Source organism: Macrobrachium nipponense, chromosome 5, assembly GCF_015104395.2.
Source record: "Macrobrachium nipponense isolate FS-2020 chromosome 5, ASM1510439v2, whole genome shotgun sequence".
NCBI lineage: Eukaryota > Metazoa > Arthropoda > Malacostraca > Decapoda > Palaemonidae > Macrobrachium > Macrobrachium nipponense.
The window spans coordinates 16,127,224-16,149,477 of record NC_061107.1 but is presented as its reverse complement, the minus strand read 5'-3'; the positions used below and the strand labels follow the sequence as shown (position 1 = coordinate 16,149,477).

At 35.9% G+C, this 22,254-nt stretch overlaps 1 protein-coding gene across 1 annotated transcript in view; it reads left to right on the top strand.

The window, feature by feature from the left end:
• The window catches only part of LOC135215728 (tyrosine-protein kinase RYK-like), a 34,905-nt gene extending 25,024 nt beyond the window's left edge, over positions 1-9,881 (top strand). The window contains exons 4-9 of the mRNA XM_064250684.1: positions 4,051-4,234; positions 4,361-4,745; positions 5,931-6,217; positions 7,026-7,160; positions 7,994-8,153; positions 9,154-9,881. Coding sequence (XP_064106754.1) covers positions 4,051-4,234; positions 4,361-4,745; positions 5,931-6,217; positions 7,026-7,160; positions 7,994-8,153; positions 9,154-9,402 — 1,400 coding nt within the window. The 3' untranslated portion in view covers positions 9,403-9,881. The remainder of the gene's footprint in view (positions 1-4,050; positions 4,235-4,360; positions 4,746-5,930; positions 6,218-7,025; positions 7,161-7,993; positions 8,154-9,153) is intronic.
• Positions 9,882-22,254: the final 12,373 nt, after the last annotated feature.

Below are 22,254 nucleotides of genomic sequence, written 5' to 3'. Positions count from 1 at the left end.
TTTTTTTCTTGGCTATTCATTTGGTGCCCCCCTTATATACAATAAACTTTTGCCGTTTGTTTTTTGTTTATTTTTTTCATTGCTTATTTGGCCCTTTTTTTTGTAGAGTTCATGACGGTAATTTGCATGTTATGTGTATTTTTTCTTATCTATTCGTTTGGTGCCCACCTTATATGCCATGACTTTTGCATGGTAATTTATTTGTGATGCGCGATTATTTATTTTCTTTTTGTTTATTCATTTGGTACTTCTTATATACGATGGCTTTTGCTGTTTGTTCTTCGCTTTTTTTCTCACTTTATTTGTTTGCTTAGATAGAGTATATGACCATAGTTTATTTGTTATGTATGTATACTTTTTTATTTATTCATTCGATACGAGCCTTATATAATATACAATGGCTTATGCGGTTTCTTCTTTGTGTGTGTGTTTTTTTTATTTGAAGTTTATTATGATAATTTGTTTGTTTTGCGATATTATTTATTTTAATCTTCTTTGTTTACTCAGGGCTCTCCTCGTATAACGTACAATCGCTTTTCCAGTTGGTTCTTCGCTTTTTTATTCTTGCTTTATTTATTTCTATGTTTATTTTGGGTTGACGACGATAATTTATCTGTCATGTGTTTATAATTTTGTTTTCCTTGTTATTCATTCGGTGCTTCCCTTTATGTAATTTACGATCTTTTTTTATAGTTTACTCTTTGTATTTTTTATCTTGCTTTTATTTGTTTATTTATTTATTTATCTGGCGCTTATGTTGATCCTTTAATTGTTACGTTTGATTATTTTTTATATGTATGGCCCTATACTGTGCATTCGTTTGTGATGTTTTTATTCGTCAGTGAAGTTTTTTTTTTTCATCTCTGAAATTTTATCAATTCGCTAAGATACCTTTCCAAAAGTTTGATTTGTTCTTCTTCGTTCCTGTTTGTTCTCTTCGTACCTGTTTGTTGCTGGTGTTTGTTTGTCAAACTGGTTATTATAAATTTTGAATATTACAAATTGACCTGCCTATGTTCATTATCTACATTCATTCAGAATAGCCAGCAAATTGAAGAGGATGCAAATCGTTTAATATTATTCCCGGTCATGATTTTAATATGTTAATAGGAATGTGAATCTATGCAGTGATGTTCCGGCAACAATTGTATATACAACAATTACTCGTTAATACGTTCATTGTTTTATAATTTATCTCTCTTGATGACGATGAATATTTTACTGATGTGCTGCAACATTTCGTTTCCATAATAACTTTATGCCTTATTTAATTATGGAATGATACATATACATATATATGATATATATATATATATATATATGTATATATATATATATATATATATATATATATATATATATATGTATATATATATACATATATATATATATACATATATATATATATATATATATATATATATATATATATATATATATATATATAAATCAGAAGGCGTTGAAGAAGACAGCATTAAACATATGTCACTTTATTCTCATTGCGACGTTTCCAGACCATGTCTCATCATCCAGGCTAAAATAAAAGATAAAAAACTGATATACAATACAGCATTAAATTATTTTTGTTGACATAAAAAAACAACACATTGAATAAAGCAATACTAGGAAATTCACAATATTGAAATACAAGTTACTCTAAATAATGAAATAAAATAAAACTAAATATATATTATAGTATAAATAAAAAAGCATTATTAAAATTAGGAATAGTTAAAAAAGACACCTTGTCTCGACGACGTTTCTTGGATTTGCTGTATGGAAAACGCATCGAAAGTAAACAGAAGAAGGGCCTGGTTTAAGGGAACAGATGAAGAGTGGTTGTTCAAGGTTGGAACTAGTTTCTTTATAGCTAGCGATTCTAAAATTGGAAGGTGATGTGAGTATGGACTTGATAACAATATCTTAAAATCCTTATAGTTTATACTATTTTTACAAAATTTACCATGATTTCTAATGTTAGATAGTTCTGGGTTGGACAGTTTACACCCTGTACGGAAACTAATGCCCATATGTGCATCACATCTCACCTTAAGCAAGCGGCGCGTGTTTCCAACGTAAGTCCCTGCCTATTGCATTGGCAGCAAGTATAAATGTAGACAACGCCGGATTGCATTAAAGGAGGTAATCTCTCTTTATGACGCAACATATTACTGATAGTTCTAGGGTTCATTAAGATAAACTTAACATCAACAGCTGGAAAATGATTGATTAAAATTCTCCTTAAGTGAGGGTAAAAAAGATGTGTCATGCATATAAGGAAATCGTATATAAAACTTGAGTTTTCTGGGCCAAATGTGTTGCTGCTGAAGGATTTGGCCCAGAAACTCAAGTTTTATGTACGATTTCCTTATATGCATGACACATCTTTTTTAACCTCACTTAGGAGATTTTAATCAATCATTTTCCAGCTGTTGATGTTAAGTTTATCTTAATGAACCCTAGAACTATCAGTAATATGTGCGTCATAAAGAGAGATTACCTTTTCTTTAATGCAATCCGGCGTTGTCTACATTTATACTTGCTGCCAATGCAATAGGCAGACTTACGTTGGAAACACGCGCCGCTTGCTTAAGGTGAGATGTGATGCACATATGGGCATTAGTTTCGTACAGGGTAAACTGTCCAACCCAGAACTATCTAACATTAGAAATCATGGTAAATTTTGTAAAAATAGTATAAACTATAAGGATTTTTAAGATATTGTTATCAAGTCCATACTCACATCACCTTCCAATTTTAGAATCGCTAGCTATAAAGAAACTAGTTCCAACCTTGAACAACCACTCTTCATCTGTTCCCTTAAACCAGGCCCTTCTTCTTGTTTACTTTCGATTGCGTTTTCCATACAGCAACCGAACGTCGTTGAGACAAGGTGTCTTTTTTAACTATTCCTATTTTAATAATGCTTTTTTTTATTTATATATATTTTTTTATATTTTAGTTTTATTTTATTTCATTATTTAGAGTAACTTGTATTTCAATGTTTGTGAATTTCCTAGTATTAAAACTTTATTCAATGTGTTTTTTTTTTTTATGTCAACAAAAATAATTTAATGCTGTATTGTATATCATTTTGTTTTTATCTTTATCTTTTAGCCTGGATGATGAGACATTGGTCTCGAAACGTCGCAATGAGAATAAAGTGACCATATGTTTAATGCTGTCTTCTTCAACGCCTTCTGATTTGTACTGCCGAGGAATAGCCTAACCATCAATGTTTTGAATTTTATATCTATATATATATATATATATATATATATATATATATATAAGATATATATATATAGAAATGGGAACCAGCTGGGAAGAGTATATATATATATATAATATATATATATATATATATATATATATATATATATATATATATATATATATATATATATATATATATATATATATATATATATATATACATTCTTCGTTAAGACAGGTTACTTCTCAAGTATAAAAGGCCCATTAAAACACTGATTTAAAGCTAAGGACTATATTTTGGTGGACTGACTCCCACCCGTATCAATTAGTTAATGACAGAAGAAGTTACATTGGCTAAATATATAGTGGGCATATCTCCCACTACATATTTCGTCAATGTAACTTCTTCTGTCATTCACTTATTGATACGGGTGGGAGTCAGTCCACCGAAATATAGTCCTTAGCTTTAAACCAGATTGTGTTAATGGGCCTTTTATGCTTGGGATATATGTATGTATATATATTTCATTAAACGGCTCTGAGCTTAAACTAGTAATCTCAGAATTAAATTTAATCTCTTGTAGGTACTGAGAAATTGGAGGTTATTGCATGAATTTACCAGATGTTAAATTATTTCTGTTTATGGTAAATTAACCAAAAAACAGAGTTGAAAATTAATTCAAGAGTAGTAGTTGTTCTTTGAATAATAATCGGCATTACTGGATTAAAGGTCACATATCAGGGGTTCGATATTGATGTATCGGTTTATCCGACGGTTTCATTATTTCATTAAAGGTCGCTATTCATTTTTTTTTTTTTTTGGTCGTCGTTCAGGTCAATCAGCTGAGATGTACTCGCCGCACCTGGGTCCTTTAGGCGACCACGGCGACAGCCTACCTGTGTTCTACTACATCGTCTCCGTCCTAGCAGGTATCACCCTGGTCGTCACTGTCATCGTCGGTGTCGCCTTCTTCAGGAGAAGAAAATTGAAGAGGGACACCGATCACAGAATCCTCGGGTAGGACGCGATGCCTTTTGGGTATTGTTGTTTATGAATAATTGAACTGACATTTTTCCTCTCTCTCTCTCTTCTCTCTCTCTCTCTCTACAATCACTAATTGCTGTTTTAACGTTCACTTCGCAGCATCAGCACAGGCCCGCCCCCCGTCAAGACAGGAACTCTGACAGACTCCACCCTCCTCCGACCACCCGCCTCCATCAACAACACTTACACTCTGCCCTCCTCCCTCACCAACTCCTACGCCTCCATCCGGAAGCTCAACACGCCCATCTCCCCCATGACGCCCACGCCAGCCCACACCACCTACGCCACGCCCCAGCCCTACGCCTCGACCGCAGTCACCCTCACTCCATGCAGTCGGGATACCGTTGGGAGTAGGGATACCTGTAACTCCAGCAGGGATACGGGCACCAGAGAGACCTGTAAGTCTTCGAATACCCTCAACCGCTCGGAGGTCATCGTGGATCCTTCTGCAGCAGAGCTTCAGGAGAGGTTCAGGCAGATGGAGGTGAGAGAACTGCGGGTCTTTGTGGTTGAGTGATCAGCGGGATGTCTTTATTCAGTGTGTTTAGGTTTCCGTTTTTTTTTTTTTTTTTTTTTTTTTTTTTTTTTTTTACAAATTGTGTATATGCACAACTATGCTTGAATATGAATGTGTATGTTAATATTCCAAGTGTCTATTACTATACTTTGAACATTTTTACCCCTTCCCCCTTTTTTTAAAGCGTACATATCCGTATATATGAGACAATCTTTTATATCCTGATATATTCAGCTTAAGAATTTGACCTTGACCAAAGACGTTTTAATCTTTGTTCATCATGGATCAGTAGCCAGTTAATTCTCTTTAATCCTTATTTTATCTTGGATTAGTAGCGAATTAAACCTCTTTAATCTTTATTTAGCTTGGAGCAATAGCCAGTTAATTCTCTTTAATCCTTATTTTATCTTGGATCAGTAGCGAATTAAATCTCTTTAATCTATATTTAGCTTGGATAAATAGCCTGTTAATTTTCTTTAATCCTTATTTTATCTTGGATCGGTAGCGATTTAAATCTCTTTAATCTTTATTTTGCTTGGATCAGTAGCCAGTTAAATCTCTTTCACCATTAATTGTCAGATGTATATTTGGTAAACTCAAGCTAACCCGTATTTGTCCAACAGCTCAAATATATATGTATACTTTTCTCTCTCAACAAACATGCACAGCTTAAGATCTAGATGAAAATAGGCATTTTTGTCATTTCCTACGATAATTCCATATTGATATTCGATCCTAATCCCACTCATGCAATAATTGAAACCAAAGAACGAAGAACTAGATAATTTCAATATCAAAGTGAGGTATATCAACACTGCTATGTGTTACCTTATTCAAGATATATATGTGTGCATATATATATATATAATTATTATGTGTGTGTGTGTATGTCTGTTTGTATGCACGTATGTATGTAATAGTAGATAGATAGATAGATAGTCAGTTCTAATGTGTTTCGGATATAATTAAATTTCAACCGTCTTATAAAAAAAAGAAAAAAAAAAGAAAAAAAAAGGAAGTCTTGGAATCACTTTTCCTTAACTATTGGTAAGTAATAAGCAATCCGTATTATCAAGGCCTCGGAACTGTTTTTATAATTAACTATTATGTATTATTTAATTTCTCTACTATTTTGCCGTCTCTCTCCTTCAGGTTGAGCGCCCGAGAGTACGCCTGACGGCGGTGGTGCAGGAGGGCTCCTTCGGGCGCGTCTTCCGCGGCTGGATCCAGCGCGACCACCCGGAGCAGGATCAACAGGTCCTGATCAAGACGGTGACGGAGGGCGCCCCTCACGACGAGCTGGTCCTCCTCTACAGGGAAGGGACTCACCTCTTCAACCTTTACCACCGAAATGTCCTGACGATGGTGGGGATATCCTTCGCCAACAACTCGTCGCCTTTTCTAATCTATCCTTTCCACGGATACCAGAATCTCAAAAAGTAAGTTTTTTTTCAATAAGACTTTGTTCATTTATATAGAACAAATAAAATAACTCTTGTACCGTTGGCGTTTGAAAGGAGGTCCAGGGAACCAAATAACCTTATTCATTAGTTTTCTTTTAACCCATAAATTATATTATATATATTATTATAATATTATATTTATATATATATATATATAAATATATTACATTCATATTAATATATATATAAATATATATATATATATATATATATTATATATATATTATATTTTACTATATATATATATTATATATTTATTATAATTTATTTTATCCCATATATATATATATATATATATATAATATATATATATATTATATATATATATATATATATACAAAATATATAATATATATATATATATTATAAATATATAAATTATATATAATATATATATATATATATATATATATATAATATATATATATATATATATATATATATATTTGTAGTACCCTTGTTGGCCGAGTCGATAATATCACTGAAGTCCTGATGTCTCCTCAGTCCGCTGGGCGCTGGTTCGAACCCACGAGAGGACGAAATTATTATCAGCTAAAAAATTCCCCTCTGGTTAACAGAGTGAATTGGATATTAAAAGACATTTGTAGCTTAATGCATGTACCCTATTTGTATGTAATGTAGAGCAAATACCTGAAGTAGTCTCAGTGTTAGTAACTAGGCCTCAGCCTAATACATCCCATTTTCAATGCACAGGAACTTCAATCTCTTCTCCACTTCAGCTGAATTCGTACAGTAACTTTAAAGCTCTTGTCTTTTATTTCAGGTACCTTCAAGAGCATCGAGGAGGTCACTTAAGAGCTCCTGAACTTGTGGAGTTAGCAGTCCAGGCTGCTCAGGGGCTTTCATTCCTCCACACTGCAAACGTGTTGCACGGCGACATAGCCGCTAGGAACTGCGTGTAAGTTTTTATAAAGAGTTGTGGTAATTGTTGTGAGAAATCATTATAAAATGAAATTTTTTCAGAGGCAGCATTCATGTAGGGTATGATACGCCTTTTAGTAGCTTAAAAAAAAAGGAGAGTAACCTTTTTAATGGCATCATCTGTTGTGTATGCTATGTATGTATCTATATACATGATTACCTAATGCGCAAGACGTGCTCCTCCAATAACAAAAAAAAAAAAAAAAAGAGTGTTTAATCTCCATAATTCTATGACCTTGCGTTTGTATGTATGTATGCGTATATGTATGTATACATGTAAGTAATTACTAAATACAAGAAAAACTTCCTTGTCAGTAGCTGTAAATGGGGGGGGGGGGGGTAATCTCCTAATTTCCATAATCTGTTTTAGATATGTATGTATGTAAGTACGTAAGCAGTTACTCTCTACCTAATTACCTATCGTATTTGACAAGCTTTCTATTCAGCAGGTAAGGAAAGAGGGTCAACCTTGGTGATTTCATCATCTGTAGTGTATCTACGTATGTCTGTATGTATATACATAATTGGCTATTGCGCAATACAATGTTCCTTTTATAGTACCTAAAAAGAGAGAGGTAATCCACTTAATGCCATCATCTGTTATATATATGTGTGTGTGTGTCCATTTATGTATGTATGTGTGTATATACTAGATAATTACGTATAGCGTAAGTCTGCCTTCCTTTCCAGCAGCTATAAAAGAAGGGTAAGCTGAATTACATCATTTGCTGTGCATACATATATGCATGTAAGCATATACATAATTCCTTATCGCTTACTAAAAGCTTCTTTTCATTCTTCTTCCTCCAGCGTGAGCGAGAAGCTTCAGCTGCGCATCACAGACGCGGCTTTGTCACGTGACCTCTTCCCCTCCGATTACGAGAGCGTCGAGCACGAGACTCCGCGACCCATCAAGTGGATGTCTTACGAAACGATAAACGAAAACGTCATCTCCTCTGCCAGCGACGTGGTGAGTTTGGCAAGACGGTTCTAGAGAGATTTAATTTATTCTTTATTTCGTAAAGCATTTCTGTTGTGTTTTCGTAACGTCTATGTATCTGTTGAAAAAATATCTACAAATTTATAACCAAGACATCAGAATCAAATATCGTTATCCTACGAAATACGTTAGCTGAAATCATCTCGGGAACAGTCGAATTTAATATTTATTACAGCATAATCCATCATGACACAAGATATCGACTTGCAGCTCGTTCTGAGATTTGTTAAAGACACTTTGCAATACACTACAAGACCAAAAAAATATACATTTTTTTAGTATTGCAAAGTGTCTTCAACATATCACAGAGCGATTTTCAAGTCGATTTCTTGTGTCATGATGGATTATGCTGTAATATATCTTGAATTAGACTGTTTCCGATATGGTTTCATCCTATGTGATTCGTAGGATAAAGATAATTGATTCTGATGTCTTAGTTATAAAATATATATATATATATATATATATATATAGATATATATATATATATATATATATATATATATATATTTTTTTTTCTATTTTTTTTTTTTAATGGGGTCCAATCTCCCCTTGTGAGTTAATGGGATATGGATGAGAAGATTGGTAAATGATCGGGCAAAGTTATCTTAATCCTTAATCCTTTGATATATTCACAATGTGTGATTAAAGTGTAAGCTGTTCTTGATTGTAAGGGTAATAGGGAATGTCGTCTTGGCTATTTGTGGTATGGTGATTGACAAAGAGGAAATAAAAGAAAAATTTGATAATTATATAATCATGTGATAATTCCCGAAGGACCACCCACTTACCAGCATTTCCTGGCTCTTTCTCACCTGGATTACGATTTACCTTCATGGTAATTTTGTTTTTATAAGGGTTAAATACTTTATGTTTCAAATGTACATTACGATTCGCCCATAGTATGAATTACAGTGACATGGAAACACATTTGAACCATGGGTATCACTTCTACCTTTGTTTCTTTCAGTGGTCCTACGGCGTGTTGGTGTGGGAGCTGACGACCTTAGCGCAGCAGCCGTACGTCGAAGTAGCAGCCTGCGAGATGGGCGAGTACCTCCGCGATGGGTATAGGCTTGCCCAGCCTCTCAACTGCCCGGACGACCTGTACAAGGTCATGGCGTTCTGCTGGGCCATCCACCCGAAGGACAGGCCTCACGCGAAGCTCATACTGGACTACATCGCCGCTTTTCACAAACAACTGAACACCTTCATATGATATAAGGAGAAGAAGGGCACCGACACGAAGGACAAGACTGGGAAAAAGGGCAAAGGTGCCGAGACCGAGGTGAAGTTCGTCCAGGAGTGCAAAGAGAAGTGTCCGGAGAAGGAGTTCGACGTCAGGATAATCGAGGAAGGGGGAACGAAAAAGAGAGCTAGCAAGGAAATCAAGGAGAGTGGGACGAAGGATAAGCCAAAGGTTAAGAAGTGAATGTACTGGAATACGAATATCAGACAAGATAATGAGGTCCCAGTGAGTCTTGGATGATAGTAACTATACGATGAACCTGTTAAGGATTTCACTTAGATACAAAGACTTGTGTAAACGTAATCCAGTTAATGAAGAACTGTGTAAAAAAAAAAAGGAAGACTAGAATTTAAAAGTAAGTTGTGAACTTACCAGAAAATACCTCTGAAATACCCATTCACGTCTATTCAACATCAAGGTGCTATAGTATAAAACAAAGATATTTCATACTTCGTCGTGTCTATTTCCTTGAGTAGATTTCACTGGCAAAACCAGCTCTTCTCCAGAGGGGTTTCCCTTCCATATTAACTCTGACACAAGTGTTCCACATAAAGCTCTTGGCTGTATTGCAGTCAAAAACTCTACTGGTCAGCTAAGCTATTTCTCTTCAGATTAAAAACCGAGAAACAATATATATATATATATATATATATATATATATTATATATATATATATATATATATATATTATATACACACAGTGGACCCCTGTAATCGTGTTCTCCGGATTCGCGGACTCATGCATTCACGGATTTCTCTTGGGAACATTTCCCCTTATTGTTCGCAGAAAATTCGCCTATTGGTGGTATTTTTCTAAGAGAAATATCCAGAAATTCCTGTTTTTTTGTTTTTTTTTTATTTTTATTAATTTCATTATAAAATGTGGGCTTTTTTGTGATAAAACTAAAAAAAAACAATGTATAAGATTTTTTAGTGGGTTTTTTCTTGAGTTTTGACGAACAAAATAGGTTGTTTTCAGCATTTTTATAGGGGTTCCACTATTCACGGATTCTAACCCCCACAATTACGGGGACCACTGTGTATACACACACACACACACACACACATATATATATATATATATTATTATATATATATATATATATATATATATATATATATATACATTAAACTACAAATTTCCAATTAGACAGCCGAATGGTAAAATACCGCCACTGTTGACGTCGGTTCCCACCATCCGGAGTTCGAGTCTCCCCCGGTGACGAATCGCTCTTCACTTATAATATCCCTAAATCATTTTTCAATCTCCAGACTTCACTGCTCCTCTCCGTTGTGTGAACGACACTCAGAGTCCTGCTCAACTTAGAACTACAAGAAGCGAACGCGATGATAATTTGTTACTACGCAAGGTAGCTATAATGATTAAATGTAAATGAAAGCAAGAATACGGATTTGCATTCAATCCAGAATTGTTCAGTTTAGGAACCCAGTTCTTCTGTATATATATACTTCGTGTCGTTTTCCAGTTCCCGGAAAGAAGAATACAAAAAATAAATAAAAACTAGTCACGTAGCTTTCATACATTCGAAAGTCTGGTCAGCTTTTGTACAAATATAATCAAAGTAGTTTTGATACCGTGCATATAGGGCTCTGTATAAATACATATAGAACCCCACTCTATATATATACGTATATGTATGTCTCCTTCCTTACTGTTTTCTATCCAGAAGATTTTGCTTGGCTTGTTATGTAGGTTTAACTATGACAGAAGAAAACTTTTCTTTTTTGTGAAAAGGACTTGAATATTAATTAGATTCCGTCTATCGGGGTCTGTGGCAGGTATGTACCCATACCTGATCGCATAAACTTGTAAATACCGTTTCCTCCGGATATTGGACGATTTTGTGAAAGGAAATAATATAATTTTGTTCATAGATTCCGGGCATTGAAATATCTTAAGCGCTATTTATGCGAAATTTATAAATGCAAGTACTGAAGACTTCAGGTAAGAACAGTCTTATTTTATGAATTAAAAAAAAAAAATATTCCAGTTCATGCACTATTATTAGGTGATCACATTGCATTGAGTCTGAATAAAAGAAGAAAAAAAAACTATAAGAAGATTCTAGGTAATTTTATTTTTGGCAATTGATTATAATTATAGATCTAGTGGGCTTCAGATTATGGAGTATCGACATAAATACGTCGTTATGTGATAGGATTTAGGAAACGTGATGAGTTACATCCACAAACAATGAATAATGTAGGGATTTATTACAGTAAACACATTACCTATGCAGAATAATTTATAATTACCGAGAATAATTTAGCCCTCAGAACTTCGAACTTTAAGTAAAAATCAAATGTATCATAAGGAATAATACTGAAGACTTCAGAAACTTGACCATTTTTCCGTAATAAAAAGCCGATTGGGATATAATTGCTAATACCGAGTACTATTTGTATAATGCTTTGGAGAACCGCTTGTCAGTGTTGCCAGTTTTCAGTTCCCTTTTTATGCTAGCGCGTCCATTAGTGTATTCGCATTATGCACACGTCCAATCGTTTTCGAGTGGCAACAGTGTCTGTCTGCAGCATCATAATTATGCAGGAGCATCTCTTCCCATCTCTTCCCTAGGTGTAACAGGATATCTCAGGCACCACTTTCTACGTCTAAATTTCGCTACAGTAGCTTTTATTTTGCTTTATTTTATATATATTTTTTTATATTTTGAAGTTACGAGAAATAGTCTTCATTTCATTCTCTCTCTCTCTCTCTCTCTCTCTCTCTCTCTCTCTCTCTCTCTCTCTCTCTCTCTCTCTCTCTCAGGTATTGGCTTCCCTTTTATGTGATATTTCATTATATGAATTTTGGATAACAAATTTTCATATCTTGCTGTAAAATTGCACTTTTTTTTTATCTAGCCAGCTCCAACTTAATCTCTCTCTCTCTCTCTCTCTCTCTCTCTTCCTCGCTTCTCCTTCTCTCTCTCCTCTCTTATTTTTTTTGTGATATATCTTCCTTCCTTTATGAGTAGACTCAAAATTGCACTTCTTTGCCATTTGCAAACTATGAGAAAAAAAAGGTGAGATAATTCGTGGCCAGTTTTTGTAGACAATTTTCCTGGTGTTAATTGCCATTAACATCGACGTAATTTAATGACTCATTGTGATACTGTAAATGACTTGTATATAAGTGTATAATGTACAGTGTATGTAATATTTGACATGGTACGTAATAAAACATTGAATACAAACGAGTTTGATTCCTGGTCGATTCGTTCCTCCAAGGCTGGCGTAGTTCGACACTTACGCTGTCTGAATAAGTCTCTCTCTCTCTCTCTCTCTCTCTCTCTCTCTCTCTCTCTCTGCACAGTCAAGGGTGGGTTTACACTAGGCTTCATCCCACGCTGCAGGCATAAGACTCATCACCAACTAATCCCAATTCTTGTTAGCCCCACCTACTGGACTGCTCTCATCTAGGGTCACACCACACCACTAAGTCACCCCAATGAGCAGTCCAGTAGGTGTGGGGTGAAAAGCCTAGTGTAAACTCACCTTAATGGACCAGCGTTCGACTCGAACTGAACGAGGACCGGTAAATAAATGTACTGACTAAAATCCAGTTTTCCTCTGTTATCGTAAGTATTGAATTAGGTCTACCAATTTGTAAGGGGGTTATTATTGGTCAGAGCTATGATAAAGAGAGATATTGTGTAAAGGAGGGAAAAAGAGAGAGAGAGAGAGGAAAAAAAACCACGCATGAGTATTTATTGTTCCTCGGAAATGTGTACTATCAGAATATGACTCCCTCGACGAGGTAATCTTCAACCCAACAGTGAAGCTGTTACTCTCTCTCTCTCTCTCTCTCTCTCTCTCTCTCTCTCTCTCTCATTATATATATATATATATATATATATATATATATATATATATATACATATTGTATCTGGTTACTACACTTACCATTCATTAATTGTTACCTCACATAATCCAGAGACCTGAACCCTCATCACAGGTACTAAACGACTGAATACTCTAAAGGCAACAGTGATCCCTTAATAACTTACCAGTATTGCAGAAAATCAGACTAAGTTAGTCAAAACAGGTGTGAGGTAATCTTGTAAGTAATTAAATTAATCGAAGGGCATCACTCCATCAACAACTTTAAAAGTCTCAGTATTTCCCTGATTTCAGAAGTCTAAGTACTTCCCTGGTTCTAATTCACTTCAAGTTAATTGAAGGAAAAACAGATCTATGTTTCTACCTAACATCAATATAATCATATGCAAATATACTGGTTAGAAATGAAAATACTTATAAAAAATTTTAAATACAAAAATTTATTATTAAACTCAAAATTTATAAGTGAAATTCACAATATCAGAGAAAATTACTGTTGCTTGAAAACAAAGTAAAGTTTAATTAATTCTTGAATCAAATTAAATAAAATTAAATCAAAATTAATTTATCACAAAATTCAAGAAAATTAATTCAATCAAAATTCAAAAGTGTTAGGCAATAATTGAAATTTGGAAATTAATTCACAAGTGCTAAATATCAATAAAATTTGAAAAGAATTCTACGTAAATGCAAATTAATTCACAAGTGTTAAATTCAATTAAATGAGCAATGAAAATAACTAAGTTAATTAAATTGTGAATGTAAATGAAAACACAGACAAATGTGGAAAATATCTAAATTGCAAAAAGTATTAATCACACAATATAAAATAAAAAACACACTTCAATAAGAAAATGAATACATGCACAAAAACAAACACAAAACACAAAAACTTGCAATGTGTAAAAATGTAAATTTCACTCAAACCATTGTAACTATTAGTTATCAGTTTTTACCAAACCTTTGTAACCATCAGTTATTAGTTTTTACCTAACCACTGTTCCTGTTAGTTATTAGTTATTAGTTAACCACTGTTCCCATTAGTTATTAGTTGCAACTAATAAAAATATAACACACTTTACCTTGTTGGTATACCAATTTCTTTCTTTCTTTGCCGCAGGCTTGTTCACACTCTCACAAAACCAGGTACCGTTACACAACAATGTTTGTTCAGATTCCACAAAAAAACACTAAATAACACTAAATAAATTCTAAGAAATATCAAATCTGAAATTTACAAGTTACGAGTGACCATTCAATAAGTACGAAACCGTTACGTTACTTTAAAATCCAAAGTTCTATGCGATGGAGAGAGAGAGAGAGAGAGAGAGAGAGAGAGAGATGTGATCACTTTGAGAATCTACGCCTGAATGAAAAACTTCTCCCTTACGGAAGCTGGACTGGAGATGACACAAAATGTTTCGGGACACTATTCTTTCTAGAAGCTTCAAAATTTTACGCAACTTTATAAAGAAATGTGAAATGTGCATGTGGCACTCGGCAAAGACATACGTGTACGAGACGATTTTGCTTAACAGACACGTACCCGATCGAAACGGATGTTGAGCGATAATTAAGACTGACATGTTTTGATAACAACACGAAGACTCGAGCTCCCTTAACCTCGATGGTGTAATTTTCATTTGAACTTTGGTCTATTTTGTCATGGAGGCTCATTTGCATGTATTATCAAACCGTGGCTGGTTATTTGTCCAGAACTTGAGGACCTCTCAAGGGATATATATTATTAAAATAGCGAGGAGATGAAAAGTTACTGAAACAATTCTAGCTTTGAACGGACAAAGCAAATCTCTCTCTTTCTACATTCTACGTTATATATTCTTTTTATATATTATGTTATGCAAAATCTGAACAGACATTTAAAACATCCTATTCTAAGCTATCTAGGAATCTGAAAAAATGTTACACAAAATCATATACACAATATTTTATACAGTCAAAGAGGAGATATATGCATTTTGACAGTAGCAATATATATATATATATATATAGATATATATATATATATATATATATATATAAATAACTAATAATAATAATAATAATAATATAGCTTTTATTTCGGCTCGGGGCCATATACATTGAATATACAAAATACAGACAGTAGCAAACACAATCTAAATACAGTGACATGATAAAATAGAAAAAGAAAATGAATAATCGGCACTATCCACAAGGTAGCTGAGGTAGCATAAAAGCTAGTAATCATCATACTGGTAATAACAGTAATAATATTGGTGAGAAAAAAAAAATATGCATTGAGAGTAATAACAGATGGTGCATATATTATATAACTCAAATTTTAACTAGAGACCTTAGGTGGTTACAGTAGTCAGGTCCAGAGGGCTTAATACATAAATTAAAGTAAATAAAACTTTAACTTGATAGTAATCACAGTAATAATGAAAAATTAAAAATATCAGCAATAAATGTAATAATGACAAAAAACTGCAGATGACATCTTGCCAATACAGAAATTAAGTCCTTTAGGGACAAAGGCTCAAATCATTTTCCCATCTTTCCCACAATTTTGATTTTCTTCTTGCTCACTCCTAGGATGCTTTGTATGAGCGAGTTGCTGCTGTTTCTCACTCGGGTTACCAGACTGGACATTGTTCGCCTAACAATGATTTTTAAATTGTCCAGGTGGTTTTCTATGAACATCTGTGTGGCGGAGTGGTAGCGGGGAGTGTTTGTGAGGCGCCTCAGAATGTCATTGTGCACAACAGTGATGCGTCGCATGGTCTTCGGGTATAGTTCGTCCAGAGGGAACACCCATAGATACTGTAGCAGTACGAGCGGCAAAGAGCAGCAGTTTCACGTCTCGGTGACAGAAGGCAAACCTCCTTGCAATCATGTTGCCCGCTGCACATAGTTTGCGACGCCTCTGTTCAATGTCTGCCGTATCTTTTAGGTCGTCGGTGATAATGTGACCCAAGTACGGAAATTCGTGCACAAATTCCAGCCGATGGTTTCCGAGGAAAATTTGAGGTTCTGCAATATGCTTAAGCGATCTCGGGAGCAGCGACATGCACTGGGTCTTGGTTTCGTTGTAGATTATATCAAATTCCTCTGCATATTGGCGGCAAGTGTCGATGAGTCGTTGGAGACCTTGCACTGATGGGGAAATCAGAACCATATCGTCGGCGTAACAGAGGTTGTTTATAGTTGTTTCATTGACGGTGCATCCGATTGGGAGCGAGTTCAGTTTGACGTTCAAGGCATCTGTGTACGTATTAAACAGGTATGGAGAGAGAATGCCCCCTTGCCGAAGCCCGTTTAGGGAGCCGAAGGTGTAAGATAATACGTTTCCCCATTGACACAGAATTGCTGTGTGGAGAACCAGCAATGTAAAATGCCAATTAGATATAGTGTGCCCCTTTTATGCAGCTTCAGGAAGAGCTTCAGGTAGTTTACTCTGTCAAATGCTTTTCTCACATCTACAAAACAAAGGAAAACAGGAGGAGAGGCTGATGATAGGTAGTAGTTCAGCAATCTTAGTATGTAGATGCAGGTGTCGGTTGAGTGGTTTGCTTTAAACCCAAACTGGTTGTCAGTGGTGTGTAGAAAGGGGAGAAGTCTCACTAGAAGAACAGACTCAAGTATCTTCGATGCGATCGTTGTGATTGCAATCGGCCGGTAGTTGCCAGGGGTCAGCTGCATCCTTTAGCTTTGGTGTTTTTTTTGATTAATGGTATCAAGTTAACTAAGAGTAGGGAGTCTGGAAGAAACCGATGAATTATGCACGCATTGAATAGGGCAGCTAGCAAAATGTAAATTATCGGATGGCAGAGTTTGAAGGCCTCTGCAGGAAGACCATCACAGCCGGGGCGATTTATTATTAGGTAGGCGTTTATGGCATCGCTGATGTTACCTGGCGTAAAACGGTCTGCAAAATGAAATTGAATGTTGTCAGTAAGGAGGTTATCTACATCCCTTCGGGAGTCTTGATCATTTATGCAATTCAGGATATTGTTGAAGTGATCGCCCCACATATTTGCAATAGCTTCGTCTCCGACTGCTTCCCCTACTCTCTGTGACAGCTTTTTAGTTTTGGGATTTAAAGACTGGATATCTTTCCAAAGACGAGGATAATCACCAGATTCTAAGTTTCTAGACATTGCATCGGCTCTTAGTTGTTTTTCATATAACCTGCAGTGCTTAAGAGCAAGTTTGAACTGCGCTCTTCGCCTGTCTCATTAGCAATGCAGTGTGCCCCTTCCCTGGGGCTACCATTTTGCCTCCACAGTAAAAAACATTTCTCGTGAGTATGTATACAGATCTTTAACCAAGTCATTCCATCCAGGAATATTACGAGAATTACCTTGACGAAATCTGTAGGCAGTCCTGCCCGAAGCAAGCAAAGCGGAGATTATGTTCGAATAGAATTCATTCAGATCCCTCTTGTGGTGGTCATTTCTACAATTTGTGTTAGTACAAAGTAAGGCGTCTGCCGGTTGAAACTATTGACCGCAACTGGTTTCCGTGGTCGCTCTAAAGTATCTGGTTTTCTCTTGGTTTTTAAAATCCCAGTTTACCGCTGGTGGGCGATCAGTTAGGGGTTCACGGTAGGGAGGGATGGGGGCGGGGTACTGAATGACACCTGTAATGGATGTGATCGTAGCCCGTTGCAAGGTCATAGCGAATATTGCAGGTCATAATAGAATCATGAAGTTGTGGGGATGTGATGCAGTGGTCTAGCCAGGAAGTTGTAATAGCGTCCGCTCTATTATGTACATATGAATAAGAGGAGGGAGGGAGGAGCATAACATCGCTAATTTGGAGAGCATGATTTTGACAGAAGCGAGTAAGTTCATGATAAAATTGTTTTGTGGGGTGTGAATTAAGGTCCCCTATTATACAAATATGATCAGCTGGAGAATCATGAATAATACTGTGTAACTCCCTAGGATCATGCAGTAATGATCAAAATTATTGTTATTTTACCATGGCATATAAACATTGATAATTAGGATTTTAGAGTTCCCTATTGTCACTTGAATCCCCAGCAATCTGTCACTCCTGTAGGTCATCACCTTTATCGTATTGTCTAATGATTTGTGCCACAGGAAAGAAAGGCCTCCTTTCGGAGGGGCGACCGGCTAGGATTTGGTCTGTAACTTGATCGATGAAGTCGAGAAGGTTCTGAAGTCTTCATGAATTGAATTCGCATTATGGCAAGGTCATGTGGCCAGAGGAGCGTTTCTTGCAATGCAATGATGCCTGAAACCTTTGACAACAAATTTTTTACCAGAACATGTTTAGGAGAGGAATGTTCCGCTTGAGGCCAAAGATATTCAAGAGATTATGTTTAATGAATGTTTATCCATGGCTACTCACGAAGATGGGAGATGAATGCGCTGATCAGGGTTTGGATGGATGGGGGGTTAGCCAGGGGGAGTGGGCAGTCACTCGCCGTGGGCGGTTGGCTGGCACTTGCGGTGGAAATGACCCTGGTTGGAGTGTCAGTAAGTTCCCCTGGGGGTGGTTGATCCGGATAGTCTGTATCTTGAAACTAATATATTAGGACCGAAATTCTCGCCTTTAAGAAACGTCGAGGTGTTGAAATAGGCAGGTAATCCTGTAAGCCACTTTATGTTTAATCCTGCATGGGAGTTCGTGGGAGATGAGTGGGTCAGAGCCAGTGAGAAACTTGACTCTCTCCACTATGGCATCTAGCGTCACCGATGAGCGCAGATTGTGAATTACTATGTGACATCTCTTCTCATGTGTCGGGCGAGGTGAAACACGAATGTTGGGCTCCGGTCCGGCGGCCAAACGGGAGGTTCTTCTCTTCTTTCTGCTTGTTTGAATCTGCCAGCCGCCAGACCCCTCATGATCAGTTTCATCTGCATCTACGATGGGGGGTTGGGGGGGAGAGATAGGGTGGGGAGGATTACGAGGGCTAGTAATCATCACCGGAGATATATCTTCCACCGGAGGTACTGGGGGAGGGAGAGAAGCGGTTGGGGGATCAACAGTCCCTCGGAGCGGGGCACTTCCGTGTTGCTGGGAGGCGAGGAAAAACTGGATGCTGCATTCGTAGTAGTCTGGTGGCTATCAGTGCGATTGTCTATCGATCCTGCACTCCTTTGATCGCATCCCAGATCCGTGTGAGATTATTTGTTTCCACAGTTTTTAAGACTGTCTAGGGATTCCTGTAGTCCTTTGATCACGTCCCAGATTCTTGATAATTTATCATTTGTTTCCTCAATTTTTTCTGAGTTTTTTCCAATATATCTGAGAGAGATTTGCTGTTTTGAAGGGCATTTTCTGCCGTGTGGTACACCGCAGGTAGGCTTAGGTCAGCAGGGCCCTTTGGTGGCAGGTTGTAAGGGTCATCGGCGTAGATTTCCACCGAGCAGGTCCTTAGCCACTTAGTGATATACGATATTTTTTTTGTGAGAGGACAAGTTCTTCGCGGATCGCTCCTTGAGAATGCTCTCTGGTATCAGATCTTTGCATTTCGTATATGCAACGTTGATTTCCTCATCGGAGGAAGAAGGCAATCACTGACAGATTGTATAGCGGACTCGACGTCGGAACGGTTCGATTGGTATTGTAGATAAAAAAGACAATTGTTCGCGAGTACGGAACTTGTGTGTGGGGCACAGGCACCGGTAGGTGCCAGGGTCACTTGCGCAACGGATGGAAGTTGGTCGGGTGACATTTATATATATATATATGTGTGTGTGTGTGTGTGTGTGTGTGTGTGTGTGTGTGTGTGTGAAGATCAAACTTCCGCACAGTGACTGGGTTAATTCGTAGTTCAATAATAATTCAGTTATATAATCGGGACGGTAATTCACCTATAATGTAGGAAATATAGCAACCTTGAATGATTTTGTTGATTGAGATTCAATAACCAAACCCTTTTCTGAATATTTTAACAAATATTTGTTAAAATATTTTCTGAAATATTTTAACAAATATTTCAGAAAAATCAACATTTATAAGACAAACCAACAAAAACATATTTTAAGAAAATCTTTAAAACTAACAAAAAATTTATTTCACAGAAAATCACATCTATTGGCTTCAAATCAACAAAATATATTTCGATCCACGATCTATAATCTGAAACAAACAAAAAATATATTTCACATGTATAAGACAAACCAACAAAATATATTTCAGAAATCACATCTATATAAGCCTCAAACCAACAAAAATATATTTCAGAAAATCACATCTATAAACCTGAAACTAACAAAAATATATTTCAGAAAATCACATATATAAGACAAACCAACAAAATATATTTCAGAAATCACATCTATAAGCCTTAAACTAACAAAAATATATTTCAGAAAATCTCAACTACAAGCCTCAAAAACGCACTGAACTCAAAGGAAGCGAAGATAGTCGTCCCATAGGAAAGGAAGACTGATGCAGGATCCCAAATGGACAGGTCATGGGAGGAGGGGAAGTAGGATGTCCTTCGCTCTTTTAAACCTGGGTCATAAAACTACTCCAGACAGCAGCGTTTTCCTTCGCTCCCGGTCGGGGTTTGTCGCCCGCCGGGGTGAGGGGGAAGGGGGGGGGGTTTGGGGGGGGGGGGTCGGGTGGGTTCCGCAGGGGTGGTTGGGCGGGGATATCGCTCATACACCCCTCAACGCTAGGGTGAGACAGAGAAAAAGTTTTCATCTCGCTTCGTAAGGACGTCCCCGAGGTCGTAAATTCGTCAGTTGGTGTCCTACGGCTCCCTATGATTCATTCTCTCTCTCTCTCTCTCTCTCTCTCTCTCTCTCTCTCAAACACTAGCGGATCCAGGGTTGGCAAAATAAATAATAATGAATGATTTAGATAATAACATACGTAAGTGAGAGATATAAAAATGGAAAAAATAAGATGTATATTATTATAGATAGAATAAAATTTTGAGCAAAACAAATAATAACAAAACTCTTAATGATAATAAAAATGGAATCGGTTTTTTCCTGATGATAGAACAGGAGATTGCTGTCCATATTATAATTTCAACTTAAATATATATATAAATATATATATATATATATATATATATATATATATATATATATATATATATATATATATATATATATATTATATGTGTGTTTATGCACTGCAGCAAACAAGACTAAACCTTAGTTTTGTTTACTTACCTTTTAATATATGGCAGACCATTTAATTGGGATACTTTAGCATTCTCTGTTTATTATTTTTTGCATATATTTTTAACGACTTTTTCTCTCTAGTCATGCCTACTACGTGTATTACTTTGATTTAGTATTCATTGCTATATATACTATTTCAGGATGCCAGTACAAAATTTGAAGGCTTCGTATATGCTAAGTAAGGAGAAAGAGAGAGAGAGAGAGGAATTCCGAAGAAAATAAGTTCCTCACTCGTAACTTTCCTCCTCACATCGAAATGAAATGGGAATCAATTTTTGTTTTCTCCTTTCACTTTTCATTTTTGTAAAACAGGAATCGATTAACCTGATACAATTTTTTTATATATATCTTCCAAAACCAACGCATTAACTCTGGTTTGTTGATTAGAAGCAGTTCAAATCCGGCGAAAAACTGATAAGCCGAACCTTCGGACGAAATGAATTTGGAATTAGAGCGCGAGAGTGATAGTTCCCAGCTCTCTTCTTTTTGGGAGAATTTTCTGGCCCAATAATGTCATTGGCGTTTCTTTTACCTAAGCTATCAAAGCCTCTCGCTATAGGGGAAGAATTGTTATTGTGCTATTGCAGGAGGAGACAACCACGCGCACGCATTTATGCATGTGTATATATATATATATATATATATATATATATATATATATATATATATATATATATATATATATATATATATACATATATATATATATATATATATATATATATATATATATATATATATATATATATATATATATTATATATATGTTAAATATATAAGTAGTATATGTATTTTTGTA